Here is a 25,764-nt window from a genome sequence, read left to right on the forward strand (position 1 = left end):
CTCTGTCTGACATTTCACTTAGCATAATGCCCTCTAGATCCATCCATGTTGTCACAAATGGCAAGATATCATTCTTTTTATAGCTGAGTAATATTCCATTATCATTCATTCATATTTACACACATCGCATCTTCTTTTATCAATTCCTATATGAAGAAAACTTTAAGGATCCAAAAGTAGGGCTTTTTCCACAAGGGAAAGACATACCATTTTCCCGGATAGGAAAATCACCTTTGTACAGATGTCAGTTCTCTCTAAGTCAGTATAAATCACGAATGATTTTAATACAGAATTCTTCCCGAACCAGAAAAACTGAATCTTAATTGGAGAATATCAAAGGAACTAGGATACTCTGAAAAGGAAACAAAATTGGGGGGCACTCACTCTTAGAGATATTAAAACCAATGATTAACCTCAGTAAATGAACACAACATGATATTATCCCACGTGTAGACAAACAGACGAATGGAACAGTATAGAAAATTTAGAAACAAATCTCAAAACACATGCAAAATTAACTTGTGATAAAGGCAGCATCACAAATCAATGAGGAATAAAGATAGAATTTCTTGTAAATGTTGAGACAACCGACTAATGATTCAGGAAAAGAGAAAGTTAGATTTATACTTCCTCTCGTACACCAAGATACTTATTAATGGATCAAAGATCCACTTTTTAAAAGTGACACTATGCAATGTTCTGTTAAAATAAAAAACAAAGGTAGACCAGACTTGAAAATTTCTTGAGCAGACAAAACCAGTTTAGTCATAAGAGCAAAGTTTCATTTAGCTCATTTTGCAAGACAAGCCAGGCTAACTGACCTGGGTATTTCTTGCTTATGCCTCTGAAAATCCTCAGCAAGACTTACATTGTTCCCCCAACTCGATATGAAGTAACTACTAACCAATTCCCTCTAAAAAAAATTCTTAATACTGTAACCAATCACTGTGAAGAATAAACAGTCACCGTCTCCACACGATAGAAGATGCTTTATAACATAAAGTTTCTTTCCATGTTTGAATGCTACCGGTTTGTAAGCTTTTTGACGTGTGCACAATAAACTTTTACTAATTATTACTTCATTGATGTATTGCTTTTACTTCTGGTGTTTGTTTTGTCTGAACTTTTAACAATTTTAAATGTCAAAAGTGAAAGCATACAAATACTACATTGACCAAACATACCGCAGTGTCAATTTAAGCGTCTCCAGCGGAGATAGGTGACTTTCTGCAGTTCTTCATTCCCATAAGCTGGACCATGGCGCTAGCAAGGCGTTCTCAAAACCCCATTCCTGATTTGAGTGAAAATTCACAATAGACATTAAAACAAACAAAACTGTCCTGGAGTATCCAAGGATGTATGCCTTCTGATTCAGTGTCGGTTGGCCTCATTCATCTTCGAGACTCGTAATACGGTGACTCTCGTTCTGCCTGTCGAACAGCTTTGTAAACGGATAACAAAACGAGGGCTTATTAAAGATGGGACCCCCTTGGATCCCAGAGAAGCCCTGAATAGACGGCTCTTCTTTGAAAGGATGCGGTACTTCCGCCCCCACCCTCCGCAGCCCGTAGTAGACCCTATGCCGACGCACTCAGCCTTCCAATGCAGGCGCGGAAGAAACGCCTCCCAATCTCACATTTTGATAGGCTCGCGAGACCGAGGCTGCGAAGAGAGCCGTGGCCCTATTGGCTGAAGGACGTGGCCCGCGCGGCGCTTTCTGGGAGTGTAGTCCCTGGGGCCGCTGGCTCCAGGGGCTCGCGGGTCTGACGTCGGAGGTTTCAGCACCTGAGCTGACGGCTGTGGTAAAGAGGTGGGTGTGTCTGGAGGCAGGGTGCGGGGAGTGGCGAGGTTTCAGATGAAGAAACCAAACGGTCCATTAAAGAGAAGTAAGGGTGCGGGCTCGCCGAGAGCTACAGACCTACTTGGAACTGGGGCTCAGAGCGTGGGGCTGAAGGAGCGCAAGTCCCACGGCCAACCAGACAGTGGCAACTGTTGCCTTAGCAAGCCCTCGGGACATCTAAGGCCCCGTCCTCTGCCCCCAATCCAATAAAGGGGCGGGCTCGGGCCGTTTAAATGGTTTGGGGTTGAGTGAGGACGAAGGCGGGTCGGTTTTCTCTCCGGCCCTAGCAACGCTGGACCTGCGGATCGGTGGGCGGGGAACGGCTGTGTTTCTGGAGGTTGGACGGGCATCCTGGGCCGGCGCCCTATCTCCCCGCTGATTGGCCACAGCCCCTCGGGGGCGGGGTTAGGGCGGAGCCTGGGGCGAGCACTTCCCGCCCGCTGCGAGGAGAGGGCCTCCGGGATTCCTAGAGAGGACTCGGAAGTACTCTCGGGGGTGGGGTTTATGGCTCTACACCGTTGGTCAGGGACAGCTTGGACTTGCTTACTTCCGGCGAGGAAGTGTTGGGAAGTGTCGGGTTCGGCTTTCTCTTCGTTTGTGAGAAGAAACCCGTCTTCCCAGCCTTGGCCGCAGGAGCCTGGTCTTCCAGCAGAGCTCCCCGGGACTGGGGCCTTGAGGACAGGCCTCTGTGTCCAGACCATGGTCCTGTCCCTAACCTTGACCGGGCCGGTTTCCGTGGCTCGGGGTCAGGGGCGATTGTGAGGAATCCAGGTGCAAAATCGGTACTTAAAACCCTGGTTCTCTTCGGGACCCATGAAGTCTCCCGTTGGCCTGTCAAGCTCTTGTGGCTTGAGAAGGACAGGGCCAGTTTTGACCGTTGTACTGTTTTTGACCTCTGTTCTGACTTAAGTTGGCTTGTGGTAGAGAAGGAGCGGCTGCGTCTGGACTAGTTAGTAAGTTTTGTCCTGTTTTTTTTATATGAGATTTAATGCTCTTAAGCACTAAAATTGTATTTGATTAGGCTCGATGTCAAATTTTTATTGCTGTCCTTTACCCTTTTTCTTAATTTATTTTGTCCGCACCTGGGCCATGTGGAAATTAATGAGCCGGGGATAGAACTCCAGCCACCACAGCTGCCCCAGCCTCTGTAGTGACACCAGGTCCTTAATCCTCTGAGCCAGAAGAGAACTACCTCCTTTACACTTTTTCAGTGTTGGTCATTATTTTGTGGGTGGAGGGATGGCTGTTTTGTAGTACACTTTTTTTTTTTTTTTTTAGGTCCACACCCTCAGCATATGGAGGTTCCCAGGCTATGGGTCCAATCGGGGCTGCAGCTGTCGGCCTACACCACAACCACGCAGAATCTGAGCATCTTGGACCTACACGTCAGCTCAGGGCAACACCAGATCCTTAACCCCCGGCCAAGGCCAGGGATTGAACCTGCATCCTTATGGATACTAGTTGGGTTTGTTCCTGTTGAATCACAAGGGGAACTCCCTATAGCCCACATTTTTTTTTTTTTTTTGTCTTTTTAGGGTCACACCCTCAGCATATGCAGGTTCCCAGGCTATGGGTCAAATCAGAGCTGCAGCTGTCGGCCTACACCACAACCACAGCAATGTGGGCTCCAAGCCTCCTCTGCCACCTACACCACAGCTCATGGCAATGCCAGATCCTTAACCCGTTGAGCGAGCGCATCCTCACGGATGCTAGTCAGGTTCGTTAACTGCTGAGCCATGACGGAACTCCTGTAGTCCACATTTTTAAGTGTCGTTTCCGTATATCATTAGTTGTTGAGTTGCTGAGTGGTCATTTGTGTCCTCTCTTTGCTAATAATGGTTCCCAATGTACCAGTAGGTTGCAAGCTAATGAACGTGTCCTTCAGAAGATCTCAAGGAGCAGAGAACAAAGTTGATCCGTGCCCCCCGGCTTACCTGGAGAGCTCTGCCTCTGAGTTGGAATGATAATGACAGAATCTGGGGAAGTTATAGACTTAGACCTTCCAGCTGAGACGTCACAGGAGCAGGAGGACCTTCTCATAGTGAAGGTGGAGGAAGAAGACTGCACCTGGATGCAGGAGTACAACCCACCAGCGTTTGAGACTTTTTACCAGCGCTTCAAGCACTTCCAGTACCACGAGGCCTCAGGCCCCCGCGAGGCCCTCAGCCAGCTCCGGGTGCTCTGCTGTGAATGGCTGAGGCCTGAGCTGCACACCAAGGAGCAGATCCTGGAGCTGTTGGTGCTGGAGCAGTTCCTGACCATCCTGCCGGAAGAGTTCCAGACCTGGGTGAGAGAGCATCACCCAGAAAGTGGAGAAGAGGCTGTGGCCGTGGTGGAAAGTATACAGAGAGAACTAGAGGAACGAAGACAACAGGTAAGTGAGAGAGGGGACCTCGGAGCGATGAGGAAGGAGAGGAGGAGTGTTAGGAGCTGCTGAGCAGGGGTGAGACCCTGGGCGCCCTGCCGCTTCATTCATATTCTTTTGTTCTCCTGGGATTAGGTCCACTGTGGAGATTTCCTGCCACTCCAGCAAAGAGAAGCAGTATCCAGTGTGTTAACCTGGAGAAGACAAGCTGCGATTTTATTTATGTTTTAAATTACTGGTTTATTTTTTGAATGACATGGTAGAAAATTCAAAAGGCCCATAAGATTGTAATGAAAAGTAAGTGTCCCTCCCACCCCTAATTCCCCAGCTGCCTGAGTTCTCATCAGAGGCAGCCACGGTCACGTGGTATTTGTACAGCCTTACAGGGATGCACTGTCTTCTGTATATGTTATGGGATGTGTGTACGGTGTGTTTTCTTTTGCTTTTTTTTTAAGGGCCACACCTGAGGCACATGGAAGTTCTCAGGCTAAGGGGTTGAATCAGAGCCGGCCTGTGCCACAGCCACAGCAACGTGGGATCATTAAGCCACTGAGCGAAGCCAGGGATCGAGCCCGCATCCTCCTGGATACTAGTTGGGTTCGTTACCGCTGAGCCACCGTGGGAACTCCTGTGACGTGTTTTAAAAAAACACAAATGTTTTTACATCACTGTGCACTTCTGCCTTTTGCTTTTATGTCTTATATCCCGGCTTGTACCATGTTGGTCCCAATAGAGTTGCTTCAGTCATTGCAAGTGCGTCGTATTCCAGTGTATGGAGGGACCATAATTGACGTCGTATTAAAGGCTGTTGAAGTTATTCCTTTAGATCATTTCTGAATCTTTACTGTAACAAACTTTGCTGCAGTGAGTATCCTTTACATGCATCATTAATTGTAGACTCAAAGCTTAGAAGTCAGGAGTTATCTGGTGGCCCAATGGGTTAAAGATCCAGCATTGTCACTGCTGTGGCTTGGGTCACTCCTGTGGCTTGGTTCAGTCCCTGGCCTGGGAACTTTTGCATGGCCGAGGGCATGGCCAAAAAAAAGCTTAAAAGTCAAATTGTTGGCTCAGAGGCCGTGTGCATTTATAATTTGGACAGCTGCTTTGCAGGTTTTTTTTTTTTAATTTTTATACAGTCAGTTTAAATCTTAATTCATGGTTTCTGGGTTCTGTGCCATATTTAGAAAGGCCCTCTCCACCACAGTAGTATAAGAAACTTTTCTCATTATTTCTTCTCCATTGTTTTTTTCTCATTATTGTTGTTGTTGTTTGTTTTATCCTTTGAAATGATTGATCCATCTGGAATTCCTTTTGGTGTAGGGTATATGGTGTGGTTGTAGCTTGAGTTTTTTTTTCTAGATGTCTATCCAGTTGCCCCCGAAACTTGTAATCACTTTCTTCTTCTCTGATTAAAATGCCATCTATTACATTCCAGATTTTACCATGTATTTGGGGTCTAGTTGGAGCTGCAGCTGCAGGCCCATGCCACAGCCACAGCAATGCCAGCTCTGATCCGTATCTACAACTGTGCCACAGCTTGTGGCAACGCTGGATCCTTAACCCACTGAGCAAGGCCAGGGATCGAACCTCCATCCTCATGGATATTAGTCAGATTCATTTCCGCTGAGCTACCACAGGAACTCCTGACTTTTAAAACAAACAAACAAAAAATTAATTAATTAATTAATTAAAAAAAAAAAAAAAAAAGAGTTCCCGTCGTGGCTCAATAGTCAACGAATCCAACTAGGAACCATGAGGTTGCGGGTTTGGTCCCTGCCCTTGCTCAGTGGGTTAAGGATCCGGCGTTGCCGTGAGCTGTGGTGTAGGTTGCAGACGCGGCTCGGATCCCGCGTTGCTGTGGCTCTGGCGTAGGCCGGTGGCTACAGCTCCGATTCGACCCCTAGCCTGGGAACCTCCATATGCCGCGGGAGCAGCCCAAGAAATAGCAAAAAGACAAAAAAAAAACAAAAAAAACCCCAAAATAGTAACACATATTCAATAGCATAGTTTAAAACAAAAAGCATTAAGAAAAAATTTTTTTGTCTGCGCCCTCGGCCTGGAGGCTGAGGATCGAACTTGCACTGCAGAAGTGGCAAAGCCGTATCCCTTTTTTTTTTTTTTTTTTTTTTTGTCTTTTTGCCTTTTCTTGAGCTGCTCCCGCAGCATATGGACCTTCCCAGGCTAGGGGTCTAATTGGAGCTGTCTACACCTGCCTACACCAGAGCCACAGCAATGCTGGATCTGAGCCGCGTCTGTGACCCACACCACAGCTCATGGCAACGCTGGATCCTTAACCCACTGAGCAAGGGCAGGGATCGAACCCGCAACCTCATGGTTCCTAGTCGGACTTGTTAGCCATTGAGCCACGACGGGAACTCCCAAAGCCGTATCCTTAACCCGCTGAGCCACCAGAAAACTCCGACAAAAAGCATTTTTTAAAAAGCAGGTTTATAGCTGATATTACACATTTACCTCTGTCACTGGTAGGTGCCCCCTCTGTGGAAGGAGCACAGAGAAAGATGGTTTCTTGGTGGTTGTCAGGGATTCGAGGCCGTGGGAGGGGTTTCCCTGGGCCTCCATAGCTCGCCGTGTCTGCCTCTCTCCCTGCCTGCCTTCTGTACCCCTGCTCTTGGTCCTCAGCTTGCTCTCCAGGTAGTTCTTAACTCTGGCAAGCCTGTCCCCAGGCTTTATCCCCTACTACCCCTCCGCGCTGGTTTCTCTGTCCTAGTCTCCGAGCACCTCAAGGGCTGCTTTGTTTCTTCGGTGCCCAGGGGTTCTTCGGCCTACTTGGCATCATCTTAACTCTGCACAAACTTCCACGCAGAGTCATATTTGCCACAATTCTGTTGCAGCCGCCTCCCGATGTAACTCTTGTACCACATCTTGCCAGCACTTGGTGGGGGGGAGTTAACAATTAGAGCACTTTGAAACGTAAGTGGGGGCTGGCGGGGTTGGCCATTTTATCTCAAAGTAGAATCTTATTACCTGCTAGGATGCCCCTGAGCTGACACCTTCCAGAAGAGGCAGATTTTAGAGACGGGTTGTGTGGCCTCGACGTGTGCAGGGCCAAAGAGCAGAAAGGTAGAGGACTGTAGCTCTCGGGACGTGAGCCAGCTCTGGTCTTGGTGTCGGTCTGTCCTACTTGAACCTCCTGGTCGGCTAGGGCTGCAGGTGTGACCTGCCGAGTCCCGTGTTGACACTTCCAAGCTCATTTCTCACTCTCTCCCCACTTCACTAAACGTGGCCCACACCAGCCTTCTTCCGGTTCCTTGACTGTCCCACTCTCTGCCTGAGGGTGTTTGCTTATGTCTTTCTGTCCAACTGGGGTACTCCTGACTTCTCCCCTGGCTGCCTTTTTTCATCCTTTAGGCGTTTAGTTCAGTGACTCTTCCTCAGGGCGGACTTCCTTGGCCACTTAGTCTAAAGTGAGCCTCATCTGTCCTGCTTCATGGCACCAGTTTCTTCTCCTTTCTAACATACAACACAGTTTGGAATCGTGTATCGATTTGTGTGTTAGCACGTTTCATGGAACTCGTCTTCAACCAGACGTGACCTGTGTTCATTCACCCACCGTGTAGTTAGTGCCTCGTTCATCATAGATGCACGTTAAATACTTGGGCAAGGAATGGGTGAAAGAGCAACATGAATTTTTCTGGATTCTCGTGTGGCCTTTCCTGGAAGGCGCTGATGGCTGTGGTTGTGGTTGTCAGATCGTGGCGTGTCCGGAAGGGCTTCCGCAGAAGAGAGTGCTGCCCGGGGCCGAGCCCGAGTCCTTCAGTCACCAGCTCCTGTCTGTGGAGCCGCAGCCCGAACAGGAGCCGCAGAAGCCTCATCTTCTGGAGGAACAAGGTGAGAATCTGGGATTTCGCGGGACGGATGCGGGCGCCCTGACATACGCAGTGTCTGTACAGAGAAGCTTCTCTGGTTGGGGGGGCCGGGGGCTGGAATGGAGGCCCGGTCAGCTCCCGGGCTGGCCAGGAGCTGGAAGGCAGCTGCGGACAGCTTCTGTAAGAGACGTGCAGAAGTCTTTAACAAAAGGATTCGAATCGTTTTGCAGCAGTTTCCCACCTCTCCCTCATAGGTTTTGTTGTCCTAATGCCCATGTGGACAGACCTCTCCACTTCCGAACTGCCCTTCTGGCCGTTCAGCCATCCATCTCAAAACCTGATTTTAAGCTGTGTTTCCCAAGGACCTTTAGAGCATCTTTTTCTTTTATTTCTCCTTCCCTCCCTCCTGTCCTCACTTTCAGCATCCTGTATTAAATACATCAAGGAAGTAAAGCAAGCTCAGGGAGTTCCCTGGGGATCTGGTGGTTAGGATTCAACGCTTGCACCCCTGCGACACAGGTTCAACCCCTGCCCTGGGAACTGAGGTCCCACATCCAGCTGCTGCACACCACAGCCAAAACCAAAAAGCAAACAGCTGAGTATCTTACTTACGATGCTATATGTCCACCAGGCCATCATCTCTAATCAGAAACTCTTTTTTTTTGGTTGCCCCCAGGCATATGGAGTTCCTGCGCCAGAAATCAGATCTGTGCCATAGTTGCGACCTAAGCCACAGCTGTGGCAATGCCAGATCCTTAACTCACTGTGCTCAGCCAGGGGTCGAACCCTGTGTCCCAGCGCTCCCAAGCTGCCCATCCCTTTGTGCCACAGTGGGAACTCCTAATCAGAAACTCTTGCTCTCAGATGTATTTTAGACTTTTTTAGATGTAGTAAGAGGGTATAATTGACACACCTCTCATTACACTACCAGCAGGATGGAGGTAGGACCCCCCCCCATCACACACATTAATGTAATATTTCAGCAGTGAAAGGTATGCTTACTTCCGGAAGTGGAGTAAGTAAAAATTTCATCTAGCTTCATATCAGTTCCATTCAGGTTTTGTTGTCACATTAGTCCAATGACCAAGTTAAAAAAAACTTTAGATGTTTAGAGCTTTGGGAGTTCAGAATGTGGAGAAAGAATTGCGAGCCTGTATTTCCTGCCTGGCCCCAGGCTTTCTGCCAAGCTCTTCTTAGTGGCGGGCCTTTCACTTCACGTCCCATGGCTGTAAGTGTTCCTTTCGCTCTGGCAACAATAGCCGGGACTTAGGTGGTCTTTACGAGGTGTCAGGAGCTGCTCTAATCCGCTTTACCTGTATGAACTCTTTGTTTCTCTCTCTCTTTGAAGGGCCGCGCCTGTGGCACATGGAAGTTCCCCGGCTAGGGGTCAAATCAGCTGCATCTGCGACCTGCACCACAGCTTGTGCATTGCTGGATCCTCAGCCCACTGAGTGAGGCCCGGGATAGAACGAGCATCCTCATGGATGCTAGGCTGGTTCTTAACCCTCTGAGCGCGAAGGGGGCTGCCCTGTATGAACCCACCTGACCTTTGTTGTACTGGGAAAACACACTCTTCACTGTTATTAACATTTGGGGCCAATGGAGCCTTTCTTTTTCTCCAAAAATATTTTTCAGTCGCTTTAGGGATAATTACAGATGAATCAAGGATAGTGAAAACAAATTTTCAATAAATTGTAGTAAGCATTAAACCTCTTTGTATCAGGTACATTTTTTTTCTTTTGTCCACGCCCTTGTCATGTGGACGTTCCTGGGCCAGAGATCTAACTCGCGCCACAGTGACAAACAACACTGGGTCCTTCACCCGCTGTGCCACAAGAGAGCTGCAAGTACATTTTGATAATATAAAAATCATTAAAAAATGAAAGAATACCGTCACCCAGTGCTGCCTCCTTAAGGGGGGAATATTGTCCTTTTATTTTATTTATTTATTTATTTATTTGTCTTTTTAGGGCCCTACCCCGATATATGGAGGTTCCCAGGCTAGGGGTCTAATTGGAGCTGTAGCCATCGGCCTATGCCGGAGCCACAGCAACGAGGGATCCGAGCCAAGTCTGCGACCTACACCACAGCCCATGGCAACGCCAGATCCTTAACCCGCTGGCCAGGGATTGAGCGAGGCCAGGGATCAAACTGGCAACATCATGGTTCCTAGTCGGATTCGTAACCACTGAGCCACGACGGGAACTCCCTGATTCTTGAGTTTGAGAAAATTTATCTAGGATGATGTCATTTGCAGACTATCTGTAAGGTTTATGCCTTTAGGAGTTCTTGCTGTGGCACAGTGAAGTTGACTGTGTCTCTGCAGTGGCGGGGACTCGGGTTCGATCCCTGGTCTGGGAACTCCATTTGCTGTGTGGCATCCAAAAAAATTAAAAAAACAGCAGAACAAAAGATTTATGCCTTCAGTTTTGTCATTACCAGTAGCATACTCCCCTCTGTGTCTCTAAGTCATCTTCTCATTCACCAGTCGTAGTCCAGCGACTTCCACTGCACACCTTCCCCTTTTTTTGGCCACAACTGTGGAATGCAGAAGTTCCTGGACCAGGGATCAAACTGCAGTGACAGTGCTGGATCCCTAACCCACTGAGCCACACAGGAACTCCCGGCATATCGTCTCTGGGCCAGTATGGGTGGTGGAAAATAAAAACTTCTGAGTTCTCAGCTATGCTCAAAGAAAGCCAAAAAGTATCAGCAGTCCTAAACCTTTTTGAAGATGATGCACAACTCTGGGGAGTGTGTTTAACACTTTGAGAACAGTGAAGAATGATGATTTATTTCACTGTCGCATGATTCTGAATGTTACTTGTATCTCCCATTGTCATTTTAGTCTTTCATGCTAACACTGGGGACAATTAATGCATAATTAATAAAAATGAAATAACTCCTAGGACGATGAACTAGAGGAGTGCTTCATGGTACAGGAAACATAAGATTGCCCAGATCCCAAAATGTATCTTTGATTTGTAAAAAGGTCCAGTGGATCCATGTAGAAATAGACAGAATGAGTTGTATTTTGTTTTTTAATATTAAACTTTTCTTGGAGTTCCTGTCGTGGCACAGTGGAAATGAATCCGACTAGGAACCATGAGGTTGTGGGTTTGATCCCTGGCCTCACTCAATGGGTTAAAGATCCGGTGTTGCCGTGAGCTGCAGTATAGGTTGTGGATGCGGCTTGGATCTGGCCTTGCTGTGGCTGTGCTGTAGACTGGCAGCCATAGCTCTGATTTGACCCCTAGCCTGGGAACCTCCACATTCAGTGGGTGCAGCTCTAAAAAGACAAAAGACAAAAAACAAAAACAAAAACAAACAAAACAAAACAAAAATTTTCTTTTTGTTCTTCAGAAGATCTCTAAAAGATTGAAAGTCATATCATTTTAGTCTTTAAAAAATAGTTAAAACTGTCCAAAGGGGAAACCCCCAGCCCAAATCGTGTCTAATAGACCTCCCTGGCAAATCAAGGGTTAATGCTCGCACTAACCCTGAGGAATAGGTATGGTTGTTATTCTCATGTTAGAAAGTAAGAGGCTGATGGAGTTCCCGTCGTGGCGCAGTGGTTAACAAATCCGACCAGGAACCATGAGGTTGCGGGTTCCATCCCTGGGCTTGCTCAGTGGGTTAAGGATCTGGCGTTGCCGTGAACTGTGGTGTAGGTCGCAGACGCGGCTCGGATCCCGCTTTGCTGTGGCTCTGGTGTAGGCTGGCAGCTACAGCTCCGATGAGACCCCTAGCCCGGGAACCTCCATATGCCACAGGAGCGGCCCAAGAAATGGCAAAAATAAATAAATAAATAAATAAATAAATAAATAAATAAAATTTGATTTGAATACCAGTCTACCATTTCTTAAAAAAAAATTTTTTTTTTTTTCTTGGAGTTCCTGTCGTGCCATAGTGGAAATGAATCCAACTAGGAACCATGAGGTTGTGGGTTCGATCCCTGGCCTCACTCAGTGGGTTAAGGATCCGGCGTTGCCGTGAGCTGTGGTGTAGGTCGTGGACACGGCTCAGATCCTGCGTTGCTGTGGCTCTGGTGTAGGCCAGTGGCAGCAGCTCTGATTCGACCCCTAGCCTGGGAACCTCCATGTGCCGCAGGAGAGGCTCAAGAAGAGGCAAAAAGACAAAAAAAAAAAAAAAAAAAAAAAAAAGAGTAAGAGGCTGAGGCCTCCAGAGGTTAAATAATTTGTTCAGGGTCACAAAGCTAGCACATGACGGAGCTGGGATGTTACCCCAAGCAGTCCGTCTGGAACTCTGCACGTTTGCTCTGTTCTGAGCTGTGCTGCCTGCTTTACCCCCACACTGTCCCAGCTCGGAACCTGTCCTCCTGTGATCACTGTCATCTCCCCCCTGTGCACAGAGTCTCATCAGATCCACGCTGCTTCTCTTCTCTGCCCTGTTAGCCAGACCCTGGCCAGCTTCTCTATTCCAGCTAAAAGACTGGGTTGGTTGGTTGGTTTTACCCCCGGGAGAGGCTGCATCCTCATGCCTTTGATGGCACCAAGGGCTGGTTTTCTGTCCCTGGGACTAATTTGAGCTCGAGACGGGCAAAGCCATTTACTTAAAAGCTAGAGGAGTTCTCTCATGACGCAGCGGGTTGAGGATCTGGCTTTTTCACTGCAGCAGCTTGGGTCTCTCCTGTGACTCAGCTTCGGTCCCTGGTCTGGGAACTTCCACATGTCATGGGCATGGCCAAAAATTAAACAAATAAAAGCTAAAGAACAGGTTTCATAAAATCTTCAAAAAAAGTAAGTGGAATTATTTAGAATGTAATTATTCTAATTACTCCACTTACAAGTATAGCATAATCTTTACTCAGAAGTACTGTATACATGTAGACTGCATTCATCTCTATTTTTTTCTGTTTCTTTTTAGGGCTGCACCTGCAGCATATAGAATTTTCCAGGCCAGGGGTCGGATCAGAGCTGCAGCTGCTGGCCTACGCAGCCACAGCCACAGCAACATGGGATCTGAGCTGCACGTGTGACCTACACCACAGCTCACGCCAACGCCAGATCCTAACCCACCAAGCGAGGCCAGGGACTGAACCTCCAAACTCAGGGATTCTAGTCGGATTCGTTTCCACTGCACCACAGTGGGAACTCCCGTTCATCCCTTTCTTCATGTCCTGTTTCACTCCAGCCACGCTCCTGGGTTCAGCTTTCATCTCTAACCATCGTCTCCTCTCCTCTTCCTAGTCCTTGGACACAAGCAGGCTCCATCGCACATACTTCTCTAGGCTGAGGACACCATAGGAAGGTCTAAATCATCAGGTTAAAGGTTAACAGCAGGTGGATGTGTCCAAGTCAGGGGCACGAAGGCAGAGCCTGCTGCATCATGAATCTTAGACAAAGTAGGAACAGAGGTTGACAGCAGAGGGTCACATGATAACCAGTATCTAGAGATGAGACCCTCTAGGCATCACGCAGGCAATTCACTCTACTGTGGAACGCGCCCTCCTCTGGCCCCGCCGCACCCCTGCCACCAGAGCCACTTCCTGTGGAAAGACTTCCGGATGCTCCCACTTCCGGCTCTCAACTCTGTAGCTAGCCCAGCTTCTGTGTTCCTACGGAACCTTGGGTGAACTTCAGGAAATAATACTCTTTGCCCTGTGCTAGAAGTAAGGCTTCCATGTCTGCCCTCCCCAGTAGGTGGTGAAGTTTGGGAGAAGGTGAGGTTTTTGTAAAGCAAGAATTGCTTTATCTGCCTGTTCTTATGACACACAGAGTACACTTACTGCAAACTAGTTGGTTGACTATAAACCAACCATAGTCCTTCTTTGAAGGGTGGGCATGTGGACTCAGGCCTTGCTGATCAAAGTGTGGTCCACAGGGCAGCAGTACCAACATCACCTTTGAGTGTGTTAGAAATGCCACATTTGGGGGCCACCCTGGAGCTAATGAGGCAGAATCTTCCCTCTCCCAAGACCCCCAGGTGCTGTGTTTGCATGTTGAAGCTTGAGAAGTCCTGGGCTCTAGGCAGTGCTTCAGTTTCAAGGAAGATGTAGGCCTTTGAAGAGTCTTTGAGGTGACCAGACTTGACCTTGGCAGCACACACTGCATCCTTTATGGGAGAATGGCATCATTTGAACTCAGCATCCGGATGAGCCTGACCAAAGCAGGGAGTCTGGTTTTCTGGGGGAAGGATGAGTATAGGGTATGTGTTGGGGGCCCAGAGTGTCGGGGGTCTTGGCCAAGCAGGAGAATTTGGCCTTGGTGTCGCAAGGCGCCTTGTGGATTCTGAAGCAAAAGTGAAATTTGGTGGCAGTTGGAAAGGGGCAGAGAACACTGACGCCTCTTTTTCTCCCCCCCCAGCCCTTCCTGCTCTCCAAGTTCCCTCCCTCCCCTTGAAGGACAGCCAGGAGCTGACAGCCTCCCTTCTCTCAGCTGGGTCCCAGGTGAGCCGGAGTCCCTGTGCCCACATGGAGGACCCACATCTGCTCTTGGACAAGCAGCTGCCCGGAGCCTGAATCTTTACAGGGTTTTGTCTCTTTAACCAGAGACCAGCCCACCTTGGGCTGTGCGTTCATGTCTTTCCCTCTGCTCCCTCACCCCGTTTCTTTTCTCATTGCTCCCAGCCCCTCCCCCTCACTCCACATGTGGTCCCAGGGGGATGGGAATTCAGCGGCAATCTCGTGTTTCAGAAGTTGGTGAAAATTGAAGATGTGGCTGATGTGGCTGTATCCTTCATCTTGGAGGAGTGGGGACATTTGGACCCGTCCCAGAAGTCCCTCTGTAGGGATGACAGGAAGGAGAATTATGGGAGTATTCCTTCCATGGGTAAGAATGATGCGTCTGCATGGATGGACATCTTAATGTTATTATTTCATAGAGAATGTTTTTGTCCTGTAAAAGCATGTGTGTTTTAATTGCTACGACTGCTTGTTTTTTTTTTTTTTTTCTGTGAAAGAGTAAATCCGCCTCTTTTTTTCTTGCTCAGTTTTTTCTGAATGATTAGTATGGTAATTTCCATCGTACTAGTAATATGAGAACTGATAACGCTTCGGGGATAGTATTTGCAATCCAGGAAATGTTACGTTTACCTTAAAACTAATGGGATTCGGGAATTCCTATTGGGGCACAGCGGAAACGAATCCAACTAGCATCCATGAGGACGCAGGTTCGATCCCTGGCCTCGCTTAGTGGGTTAAGGATCTTGCGTTGCGGTGAGCTGTAGTGTAGGTTGCAGATGTGGCTCGGATCCCATGTTGCTGTGGCTGTGGTGGAGGCCGGCAGCTGTAGCTCCAATTTGACCCTTAGCCTGGGAACCTCCATATGTCGCGGGTGTGGCCCTAAAAAGACAAAAAATTTAAAAAAGAAAACAACCACTAGTCATATATGATGGAGCATGATAATATGAGAAATAAGGTATACACATGTATGTAGGAAATTGACAGAAGACTGTAAACCAGCTATAATGAAAAAAATAAAAATCATTATTAAAATAAAATAAAATAAAATAAAATAAAAGTAATAGGATTCAGAATTCCCTAGTGGCACAGTGGGCTAAAGATCCAGCATTGTCTCTGCTGTGGCTCAGGTTCGGTCCCTGGCCCTGGGAACTTCCACATGCTGCCCCAAACAAGCAAACGAATCGCCTAACAGGATTGGATTTTAACAGATTTGTAGCAGTTACTGAACTCTATTCCTTGACAAGTTAAGTAACTTAATAATTCTTATTTGTGGAAACATCTCAGACTTTGCTGAATAACCATTTATCATGGTAATTGTTGCAATATCCCAGGAGCATTCACTCTTTTCCTTCTTGTCAGGCAAGGACGGCTAGTTGTTCACCCCATTGCTCTTCTTGGATCGCTGGTACCTATTTTATGATGTCTGCCTTTGCATCTGCATTTTATGTGTCTCATCCCTTCCTGAACTTTGCATCCTCAGATGAGATTTTGAACCTGTTTCTAAGTTATGGTCCTGGAAACTCATTTGATTGTGCTGCCTGGAGTTAATTATAAAAAAAAAAATCTCAGCACTGCGACCCATGTTTTGGAGCTTATGGCTTTTAGCTTCGTCTGGATGAATTCTTTTGGTTGCACCATTCTATATCAATACACTGGTAGCTTTTAGGTGGAATACATACACTAAAATGCCAAATTCGGGATGTTTTTTTCTCAACCTCCCCCCTTCCCCCATCTTCCCCCACCCTGAATAAATGCTACTCAGCAGCTGAGCAAGGAGTGTAGTTCTCTTTCAAATATACAGATAAATCAGAGGGATCAACAGAAAGCTCCTCCGAGAAAAGGCGGGGAAAGAGGAAAAAAGCAAATTTCTAAGCCAACTGGTGTAACAACCTGTCTGATCACCTTCTTTGGAAAAGGGTGCTTGTTATTAACCCCAAAGAAGTGCATTGAGTGCGAATGATTTTTTTCTTTTCAAGGAAAAAAAAAAAAAAAAAAGGCCCTGAGCTTGTTTGACTTGCTAAATGGGAGAGAATGTGGATGTAAGTAGATGTGAATAAAAGAGAAAAAGAAACACTACGATAGCTGAGATTATCTGCCTCGTTGAATGGAGGAGGAAGGAACCTTTAAAAAGTCTGGTTTGGTTTATATGTTTGTTTGTTTCCACTGTTAAAATATCTTTTTAGGAAGCGAAGTATGTAAAAATAGTTATAAAATAAATTTGAAGTTGCCTTCATGGCACAAGAGTTACAACCTCTGACTATGTCAAAAAAAGGATAGGCGTTCTCTTGTGGTACAGTGGGTTGAGGATCCAGTGTTGTCACTGCAGAGGGTTGGGGCCACAGCTGTGGTTTGGGTTTGGTCCCTGGCCTGAGACCTTCTGCATGCTGTGGGCCCAGCCAGAATTTAAAAAAAGAAACTGTCTGCTTCAAAGGGTCCTTGTAAGGATTAAACGCCATAAAACCGAGAAGCACTTGACGGCACAGTGCCTGGTCCATAGTACCCACTATACACTCAGTAAAGGTTGGTGCTTAGTATTACTTTATTTTTATTTTATATGGGAATATAGTGGGTTTAAAGTGTCGTATTGGGTTCAGCTGTACAGCACAGTGACTCAATTATACATATACATATATCCATTCTCTTTCATATTCTTTTCCCATGTAGGTATTATAGAAGATTGAGTAGAGTTCCCTGTGCTATGCAGTAGGTCCTTGTTGATGATCTAGTTTATATATGCTATTGGGTATATGTTGACCCCAAACTCCTGATTTATCCCTCCCTCCCACTTAGTACCATTTTTATGTAACATTTGAAAACAACTGGTGGCTTAGTGGGTTAAGGATCTGGCATTGTCACTGTTGTGGCTTGGATCACTGTTATGGTGCAGGTTCAGTCCCTGGCCCCAGAACTTCTACATGCCAAAAAAGAAAAAAACAAACTTTCATTACAAAAAAATTGTATAGAAAGTTCTCAATAGCCCATGATCTATCTCTCCAGCATTTAAAAAGTATTCCTTTTCTTTCTCTCTCTCTTTCTTTCTTTCTTTCTTTCTTTCTTTCTTTCTTTCTTTCTTTCTTTCTTTCTTTCTTTTTTTTTCTTAGGGCTGCAGGTGCTGCACATGGAAGTTCTCAGGCTAGGGGTCAAGTCATAGCTGCAGCTGCGAGCCTATGCCACAGCCATCACAGCAATGCAGGATCTGCACCGAGTCTGTGACTTACACCACAACTTGCAGCAACACCAGATCCTTAACCCACTGATCGAGGCCAGGGATCAAACCAGCATCTTCATGGATACTTACTAGTTGGGTTTGTTACCACTGAGCCTCAACGGGAACTCCTAGTGTTCCCTGTGTTTTGCTAACTACTGAAGCTTTGTCTTTGCAAGTTATATTAAATGGCAGCATTTTGAGTGTAGTACATGTTGCTGGTCCAGTTATATGGGGAACTGATTGCAGTCTCTTAAATATCTCTATTCATTGATAGCAGTTAGTGATGAGCAAGCTTTACATAGTTGTAGGCTTCTCTGGGTATAGAAAAAACACCTTTTTTCCTTTAGACTGATTCATACCAAACTGAGATTCTTTGGGGACTGAAAAAGCTAGAAGATCCTCTTTGTTCTCCAGGCTGTAAATAAGCAGGAAGAGGTGGGTGAAGACTGGGTTAGTTGTATCACCTAAAATAAAATTTTATTAAGAATAGTTAACATGGGAGTTCCCTTTGTGGCTCAGCGGTTCACGAACCCGACTAAGATCCATGAGGATGTGGGTTCGATCCCTGGCTTCGCTCAGTGGGTTAAGGATCCTGCATTGCTGTGAGCTGTGGTGTAGGTCGAAGACGAGGCTCAGATCCTGCATTGCTGCGGTGCTAAGGAGTCAAGAACAGAGGTTTGTTCCCCAGCCCAGCACAGTGGGACCTTGTGTGATCTGATGGCCCGGGAACTCCATGTATCCATATGCTGCAGGGTGACCAAAAGCAAAAAAAAAAGAATTGGTATTGTGGTTATGATTCGGTGCTTTCACTGCTACAGCCCAGGTTCAAGTCCTGGTCTGGGAACTGAGATCCCATATCAAGCCGCTGCAAAAAAAAAAAAAAAAAAGTTACCATGGCACAGCTACTGACAATCTGATACTGTCTGGAAACTTACCAAGAGGATGTCATCCTCATTAAATAGAATGCCTGCCCTCCCAGTCTCACTCATCCCCTGAACCATTCTTGGCGGCCCTTTCTTCCCTAACCTGCCTCACTTTCCTGCTTCAGCGTTTTTCATCCCCGCCCTGCAGCGTGAAGTCCTTTTGCAGATGACCTTACAAAGTCAGGCCTTGCTAGCGCATGTGGGTTTCATGCCTTTACCCGCTATCCCTCACTCCTTTTCTCAGGGCAGGGAATGGGCTAATTTTTCCATTTTCCTTCTGTCGTCTCAGATTACGAATCCCGGAATGACAACGTGGAACTCAGAGTCAAGCAGGTTTCTGATGAAGCCGAAGCGCCCTGGATGACCTCAGGAAGCCCTGGCAGCACTGCTGCCCCGAGTCAGGGGTTTGCAGAAGTGAGCGAGCTTCAGGGCGTGGTAGAAAGGTGGCAGGTGAGCCCCGCCGGGGGGAAATCAAGGCAGAACCCTTCCCAGAAGAGAGAGCCCGTCCCCGACGGGAACCGGAAGCCCAACACCAGTGGCGAGAGAGGTCACCGGTGTAACGACTGCGGCAAGTTTTTCCTTCAAGCCTCGAACTTCATCCAGCACCGGCGCATCCACACGGGGGAGAAGCCGTTTAAGTGTGGGGAGTGCGGGAAGAGCTACAACCAGCGCGTGCACCTCACCCAGCACCAGCGCGTCCACACGGGCGAGAAGCCCTACAAGTGCCAGGTGTGCGGGAAGGCCTTCCGCGTCAGCTCGCACCTGGTCCAGCATCACAGCGTGCACAGCAGGGAGAGGCCCTACGGCTGCCCCGAGTGCGGCAAGAGCTTCGGGCGCCACTCCCACCTGATCGAGCACCTCAAGCGCCACTTCCGCGAGAAGCCCCAAAGATGTAGGTGTGAGCCCTTGGGCTTCAGTGGAGGCACAAATGGCCCTAGTCGCTCAGCTCCGTGGGGCAGACGGTGCTGGTTCTGGCAGCAGCAGCAGGAAGGGGCCGCAGTGTACAGTTTGGTTTATTTGGTTGGTTGTTTTTAATGGTCTGGGTTTTTTAATGGCTGCACCTGTGGCATCTGGAAGCTCCTGGGACAGGGACTGAATCCAGGCCCCATCTGTGACCTGTGCCTCAGCTGTGGCCGCCCTGGGTTAACACTCTGCGGGGCTGGGGGTCACACCCGCGCCTCTGCAATAACCAGAACCGCTGCAGTTGGATTTTTTTTTTTTTTATTCTTTTCAGGGTCTCACCTGCAGCATGTGGAAGTTCCCCGGCTAGGGGTCGAATCCAAGCTGCAGCTGAGTCATAGCAGGAACTCCTCTAGTCTTTTTAGCATCACTGGGACTTCAAGTAATTGTCCCATTTGTTGGCAAAAACTCTGTGCCCTTCTCCACCAACCCCACAACTTCGCTTTCCTCAGGGGTACTGCTCTCAGCAGGCATCTCTATTTCTTCTAATTCCTTATGTTATTTTTAAATTTATTTTATGGATTCATTATTTTAAATTTTTATTTATTTGTTTTTTTGGCTGTACCTGCAGCATGTAGACGGTCGCAGGCCGGGGACAAAACCCAGGCCACAGTAGTGACAACACTGGATCCTTAACCACCTGAGCCACCAGGGAACTCCATAATTCCACGTTTTAAAATAATACAGCTGTTGCTTAACTCATCAGTTGCAGACATTACCTATTGACTTTCTCTTTCTGCTTTGGCCCTCTTAACGTGCTTCTTCCCCTTTCCCCAATTTAGTTATTTCGCTTTAAACTGATGTAATAATAATAGTACAGCTGACCCTTGAAGAACAAAGGGGTTGGCGCACTGACATCTCCCCCCAGTCCAAAATCCATGAGTACCTTTTTTTTTTTTTTTTTTTTTTTTTGGTCTTTTTAGGGCCGCACCCACCGCCTTTGGAGGTTCCCAGGCTGGGGCTCTAATCAATCAGAGCTGCAGCTGCCGGCCTACACCACAGCCGCAGCAACACCAGATCCGAGCCTCACCTGCGACCTACACCACCGCTCACGGCAACACCAGATCCTTAACCCACTGAGCGAGGCCAGGGATCAAACCTGCATCCTCATGGATACTAGTCAGATTCATTTCCGCTGAGCCACAATGGGAACTCCCATGAGTAACTTTATACTCACCCGTCCGTATCATGGGATCCACATCTTTGGATTTACCCAACTGTGGCTCCTGTCGGACTGTTGTAGAGGTTTATTGAAAAAATTTGCATATGAGTGGACCCTCAAACCTGTGTTCAAGGGTCAGCTGTACAGGAAGTTCAGAGGAAAGACAGTACTTTTTGCTGGCCCATTTTTCTTTTTTTCCTGGCTCCTATTCAGGTATTCTTCCAAATCCATATCCCCTCCTTACTCCTTTGCTTCCCATTCATCCAGTTTTTTGTCCCCCCCCCTTTAGGGCCACACCTGCGAATATGGATGTTCCCAGGCTAGGGAGCAAATTGTTGCTATAGCTGCCATCCTGTGCCACAGCCACAGCAATGCCAGATCCATGACCTACCCACAGCTCGTGGCACCACCAGATCCTTAACCCACTGAGCAGGGCCAGGGATTGAACCTGCATCCTCATGGATGCTAGTCAGGTTCTTAACTCACTGAGCCACAACGGGAACTCCCCATTCTTCTCGTTTTCGTCAGTTCTTACCAGCCTGCCATGCGTCTTTGTTCTTTCTCCTCCCCTCTGTCCGTCTTAGGCTGGGGTAATGATCCCTTCCACGTTTCCTACTTCCGCTCCCATTTTCGAGTTCCTTTCTCTGCTTCCTATGTAATAGAAGCATTTGGCTTTTCCCCATGACGGCCCGACCTCCGTCAGCCTCACCACCCTCCCCCAAGTTAAGCCTCTCTTGTCCTGTTTTCACTGGACAGATACCAAAAGGTTCTTTTCCTATCTGTCGGCATCAGGCACACACACAAACCCCGCCTTGTTACTCCTACTGCATCGAAGTTCCATTTGATGATCCTCTTTCTCACGGTCGTTTGTTTCTCTTCTGTCAAAGAACCGATGGCATTTGCGTTTCCTCGTTATTCTTGCAGGCAGCGATAAAAGAAGTAAGACTACAAAATTGAATGTCAAGAAGAGAATTTCGGAGTTTTCGGAAGCAGAAGGCAGAATCCAAAGGAGCATTTCTCAAGGTCAAGATTTCGGAGACGGCCGTGAACACCAGGGCACGTTGGAGCGAAAGCAGGGCATCCCCAGGAAGGAGCTGCTAGGACAGCCCTCTTCAAAGAGGATGAATTTCAGTGACGTCGCCTACGTCCACAAAAAGTCCTCCACCGGAGAGAGACCACACAAATGTAACGAATGTGGGAAAAGCTTTATTCAGAGCGCACATCTTATTCAGCATCAGCGGATACACACTGGGGAGAAACCGTTTCGGTGTGACGAGTGTGGGAAAAGCTACAATCAACGGGTGCACCTAACTCAGCACCAGCGGGTCCACACTGGGGAAAAGCCCTACACGTGTCCCTTGTGCGGGAAAGCATTTCGAGTGCGGTCCCACCTGGTTCAGCATCAGAGCGTGCACAGCGGGGAGAGACCCTTTAAGTGCAGTGAATGCGGGAAAGGCTTTGGGAGGCGTTCGCACCTCGCGGGCCATCTGAGACTCCACTCTCGGGAGAAATCCCACCAGTGTCACGAATGTGGAGAAATCTTCTTCCAGTACGTCAGCCTCATCGAACACCAGGTGCTCCACATGGGCCCCAAAAATGAACAGAACGGCATTCGCGAGGAAGCGTACAGTTGGAACCTAACGGTGATTGAAGATAAGAAGCTCGAGTTACAAGAGCAGCCTTACAAGTGCGATGTGTGCGGCAAAGCCTTTCGTTACAGCTCGGACCTCATCCAGCACTACAGGACTCATACCGCAGAGAAAGCCGCCAAGTGTGACACGTGCCGAGAAAGCGGGGGCCCGTGTTCCCACGTGAAACCACACCCAAAAAGCTGCTCCACCCTCAAGGCCCACCAGTGTACCGAATGCGGCAGAGGCTTCACCCTGAAGTCACATCTGAATCAGCATCAGAGAATCCACACTGGCGAGAAACCCTTTCAGTGTAAGGAATGTGGCATGAGTTTCAGCTGGAGCTGCAGCCTCTTTAAACATCTGAGAAGTCACGAGAGGACAGACCCCATAAATGCCTTCAGTGGATAGAGGATTCTGGCGTAGGACGCAGCTCTTACAGAATTTTAGCAAAGCCTTCCTGAAGAGACACCCCACTCCTGTAACAAATGCAATAACAACTCCAAGCATTTTCTCCCACTTAACCATCAAGCCTAGGGAGATGTTGAAATCCTTCCGCCAGAACTTAGGAAGAATGGAGAAGCCCCAGCAAAGAAAATCTGCTCTTCCCATTGAGAAATGCTTTCATTGGCATCTCCATCTGTGAGAATATGTAGACAAGAGAACCTAGGGATACAGTGGATGAAGAAAAGCCTGGCACGTTTTTCCTGTGAGTCTCAGAACCCTGACACTGCAGAAAGTCATGAATGCAGGAGAAATAAGCTTCATCTGTCGTTTCCGCCTTGGTTGTCAGCTTATCTATTCAGGGAGGAGCACAGTGAAAGAACGAGAACTCTTCAGCAGCATCTTGGCTTGACACCCGGGCAATGAACCTTTTCTGGAAACAGCAGTTCCAGCCACTGGAATGCGCCAGGTGTTGTTCCCATCTTGAGTACTAAACCCCTGGAAAAGAGTTGACTTAAGTTATTTATAAAATTTGGGCAAAATTGAGGTTCAGAGGCTGGATGGTGCGTATTCTTGCTGCCTTATTCAATCTCCAACTTCTCCATGAAATACATTCTACGTTGTTTTTTTTTTTATTTTAGCCGCCTCTGAGGCAGGCAGAAGTACCGGGCCCAGGGGTCGAACCCAAGCCACAGCAGTGACCCAAGCCACCATGCCAGATCCTTACCTACGAGGCCCCAGGGAACTCCCAAACTCTACTCGTTTGTTTTAATTCTCCTGGCATCAAGGTTAGCTAGTAGAAAAAGAAGTCTGTACATTCAGGAGAAGCCGTGTTGGGCAGTCACATCTTGGGGAGAGGGGAGCAGGCCCTGAGGGGAATGGAGCAGAGAGGACAGGCAAACTGGGGCCTGGGTTTTATTCTGTTACCCCAGGAATGACGGCAGCTACATCCACAGAAGGAACTGGACCAAGTTGAATTAAGCATTGCGGTCCCAGCAGTGTATGTACCAGTTCCCAGTTGCCCTGGACATAGATCTTCCCGTAGGATGGTGGCATGTAGGATGAGTTTCGATTGAAGTGTGGCTGGATTTGAAAGTAAACCCGAATCAGGAGCAAGGTCTGGTGAGCCTTGCTTTGTGGGAAGGTCTGGGACGGGGTCGTGGGGGAAAGACGGAAAAGAGGGTTAACTGAAGCCCCTTTGCTAAGTGAGGGAGAGAGGCTTGTGGGCGCTGCTGAAGCCCTGCTCCCACTGACTGCCTGGCTTACAATAAACACCCAATAAATACTTGCTGACTGCGTGTGTTGTACACTGGTGCCCTGTCCGGATCCTCTACCAGGCTGGTGTCCCTGCCCCCCAGCTGCTCTGAGTGTTGGTGCCAGGTGCTCGCAGCTCCCCCCCTTCTCCAGAGACTCTTGGAGAAGTGTCCTCAGGTGACTGGAGCTGCCCCCACCCCCCCAGCCAGTGACTGAATGCCTGGGGGCACAGAGGGCTGATTGACTTGCCTCAAGGTGGGAAACGGTGGTGCACTTTATTATCCAGACCTGTCCTTTGTGGACTGGGCTGAGGCTAGACTTCATCAGAGTCCATCCCTGCCCTCGTCCTCCACCCTGTCATCCCTCCCAACCTCAACAAGTCCCATGGCTCGGACTCCTGGTCTGAAGCTCCGCTTTCGGGAGCCTGATCTGGGACATGTGGCGCCACGAGCAGGCCTGTCAGAATGAACCGTGGAGCTGGCCACTCCCCATGAGGCCGCGAGGACCCCGTCGCTGATGCTGTCGCCGGCAGAGCGTTGGTGGTCCCTGACATGAAGCAGCCGTTCCACTGGGAGGCGCTCACTTTGGCGAGATGGGGTGGAATACAGGTGGAAAGGGACGTGCTGACGTGGGTAAGGTCGGGAGAGCAACATGAAAGTGAAAATAATCTAAGAGTCATGGAAGGAGGGGCTCTTGCTGAAACCTGCTGTTGCTTCAGGAGAGAAAAAGACGCTCGGAACGAATGTCCACCAACTTAGTGCAACATCGTGAATGTCGCAGAGCCTCTTTGGTAGCATTTAAGGAGACGTGTCACCTGCAAACGAACCACGGAGCTAAAGGTCAGATAGAAGGCTTAATTAAGAATGACAATTTTGGTAAAGCCTGGTGTTTATGGAGCACTTTTCCATGTTCTAGACGTCATGCTACGTGCTTTCTGTGGATTACCACTTAATCCTCACAGTGCGAGATGGCGTCACTTATCAGCAGCGTCATTTACAGTTGGGAAAAACAGGTCCAGAATAGTTAACTCACTTGCCCAAAGTTACATGGCCAGTAAGTGGCAGAGCCAAGATCACTTTGCCTCCAAAAGCTAAGCTCTTAAGCACCAAAGGATACTATGTCAGCTTATCAGATGTCAAACATTACGAAGTGATGAAACTCTGTTCTTGTCCCTTTGCGTGAAAACCAGTTTTGAGCTAGGATATGATAAAATCATACAATAATACAATTTCAGAATTTAAAAGGTTTGAGGGGACCATCAAACCCAATCTCCCACCCAGTGGAGGAATCCATTTAATTGTGGGTGTGTGCATACAACAAGTGCTTAATAACTGTATCGAACTGGAGAAGACATTTCCTGATCATCCAGGTTCTGCATGAGACACTTCCACTGGTGGGGAGTTGGCTGCTTCCATTTTAAGGCAGCTCTGATTGGCAGAAACTTTTTTTTTTTTTTGTCTTTTTAGGGCCACACCCACAGCATATGGAGGTTCCCAGGCTAGGGGTTGAATCGGAGCTGTAGCTGCTGGCCTATAGCACAGCCACAGCAACGCCAGATCCGAGCCACGTCTTCGACCTACACCACAGCTCACAGCAACGCTGGATCCTTAACCTGCTGAACAAGGCCAGGGATCAAACTCACAACCTCATGGTTCCTGGTCAGATTCATTTCCGCTGTGCCACAACAGAAACTTCTTACTGAGCTGAAAACAATGCTGGTCTGTAGTCT

The 25,764-nt window shown here is 48.0% G+C and overlaps 1 protein-coding gene across 13 annotated transcripts; it reads left to right on the top strand.

The window, feature by feature from the left end:
* On the top strand, positions 1,675–24,078 carry ZKSCAN5 (zinc finger with KRAB and SCAN domains 5). 13 transcript variants are annotated; one of them, XM_021086125.1, is made up of 8 exons: positions 2,265–2,793; positions 3,695–4,214; positions 4,341–4,502; positions 7,916–8,054; positions 14,359–14,441; positions 14,688–14,823; positions 18,877–19,479; positions 21,634–24,078. In XM_021086125.1, the coding sequence occupies exons 6-8, from the start codon at positions 14,820–14,822 to the stop codon at positions 22,746–22,748; spliced, it is 1,722 nt and encodes a 573-aa protein (XP_020941784.1). In that variant the 5' UTR covers positions 2,265–2,793; positions 3,695–4,214; positions 4,341–4,502; positions 7,916–8,054; positions 14,359–14,441; positions 14,688–14,819; the 3' UTR covers positions 22,749–24,078. The 13 variants fall into 13 exon arrangements, with proteins under 13 accessions (XP_005661916.2, XP_013850834.2, XP_013850835.2 ...); XM_021086126.1 differs by having other exon boundaries at positions 3,698–4,214; XM_005661859.3 differs by lacking the exons at positions 2,265–2,793; positions 4,341–4,502 and adding an exon at positions 1,675–1,810 and having other exon boundaries at positions 3,698–4,214.

This window comes from Sus scrofa, chromosome 3 (genome assembly GCF_000003025.6).
Source record: "Sus scrofa isolate TJ Tabasco breed Duroc chromosome 3, Sscrofa11.1, whole genome shotgun sequence".
Classification (NCBI taxonomy): domain Eukaryota; kingdom Metazoa; phylum Chordata; class Mammalia; order Artiodactyla; family Suidae; genus Sus; species Sus scrofa.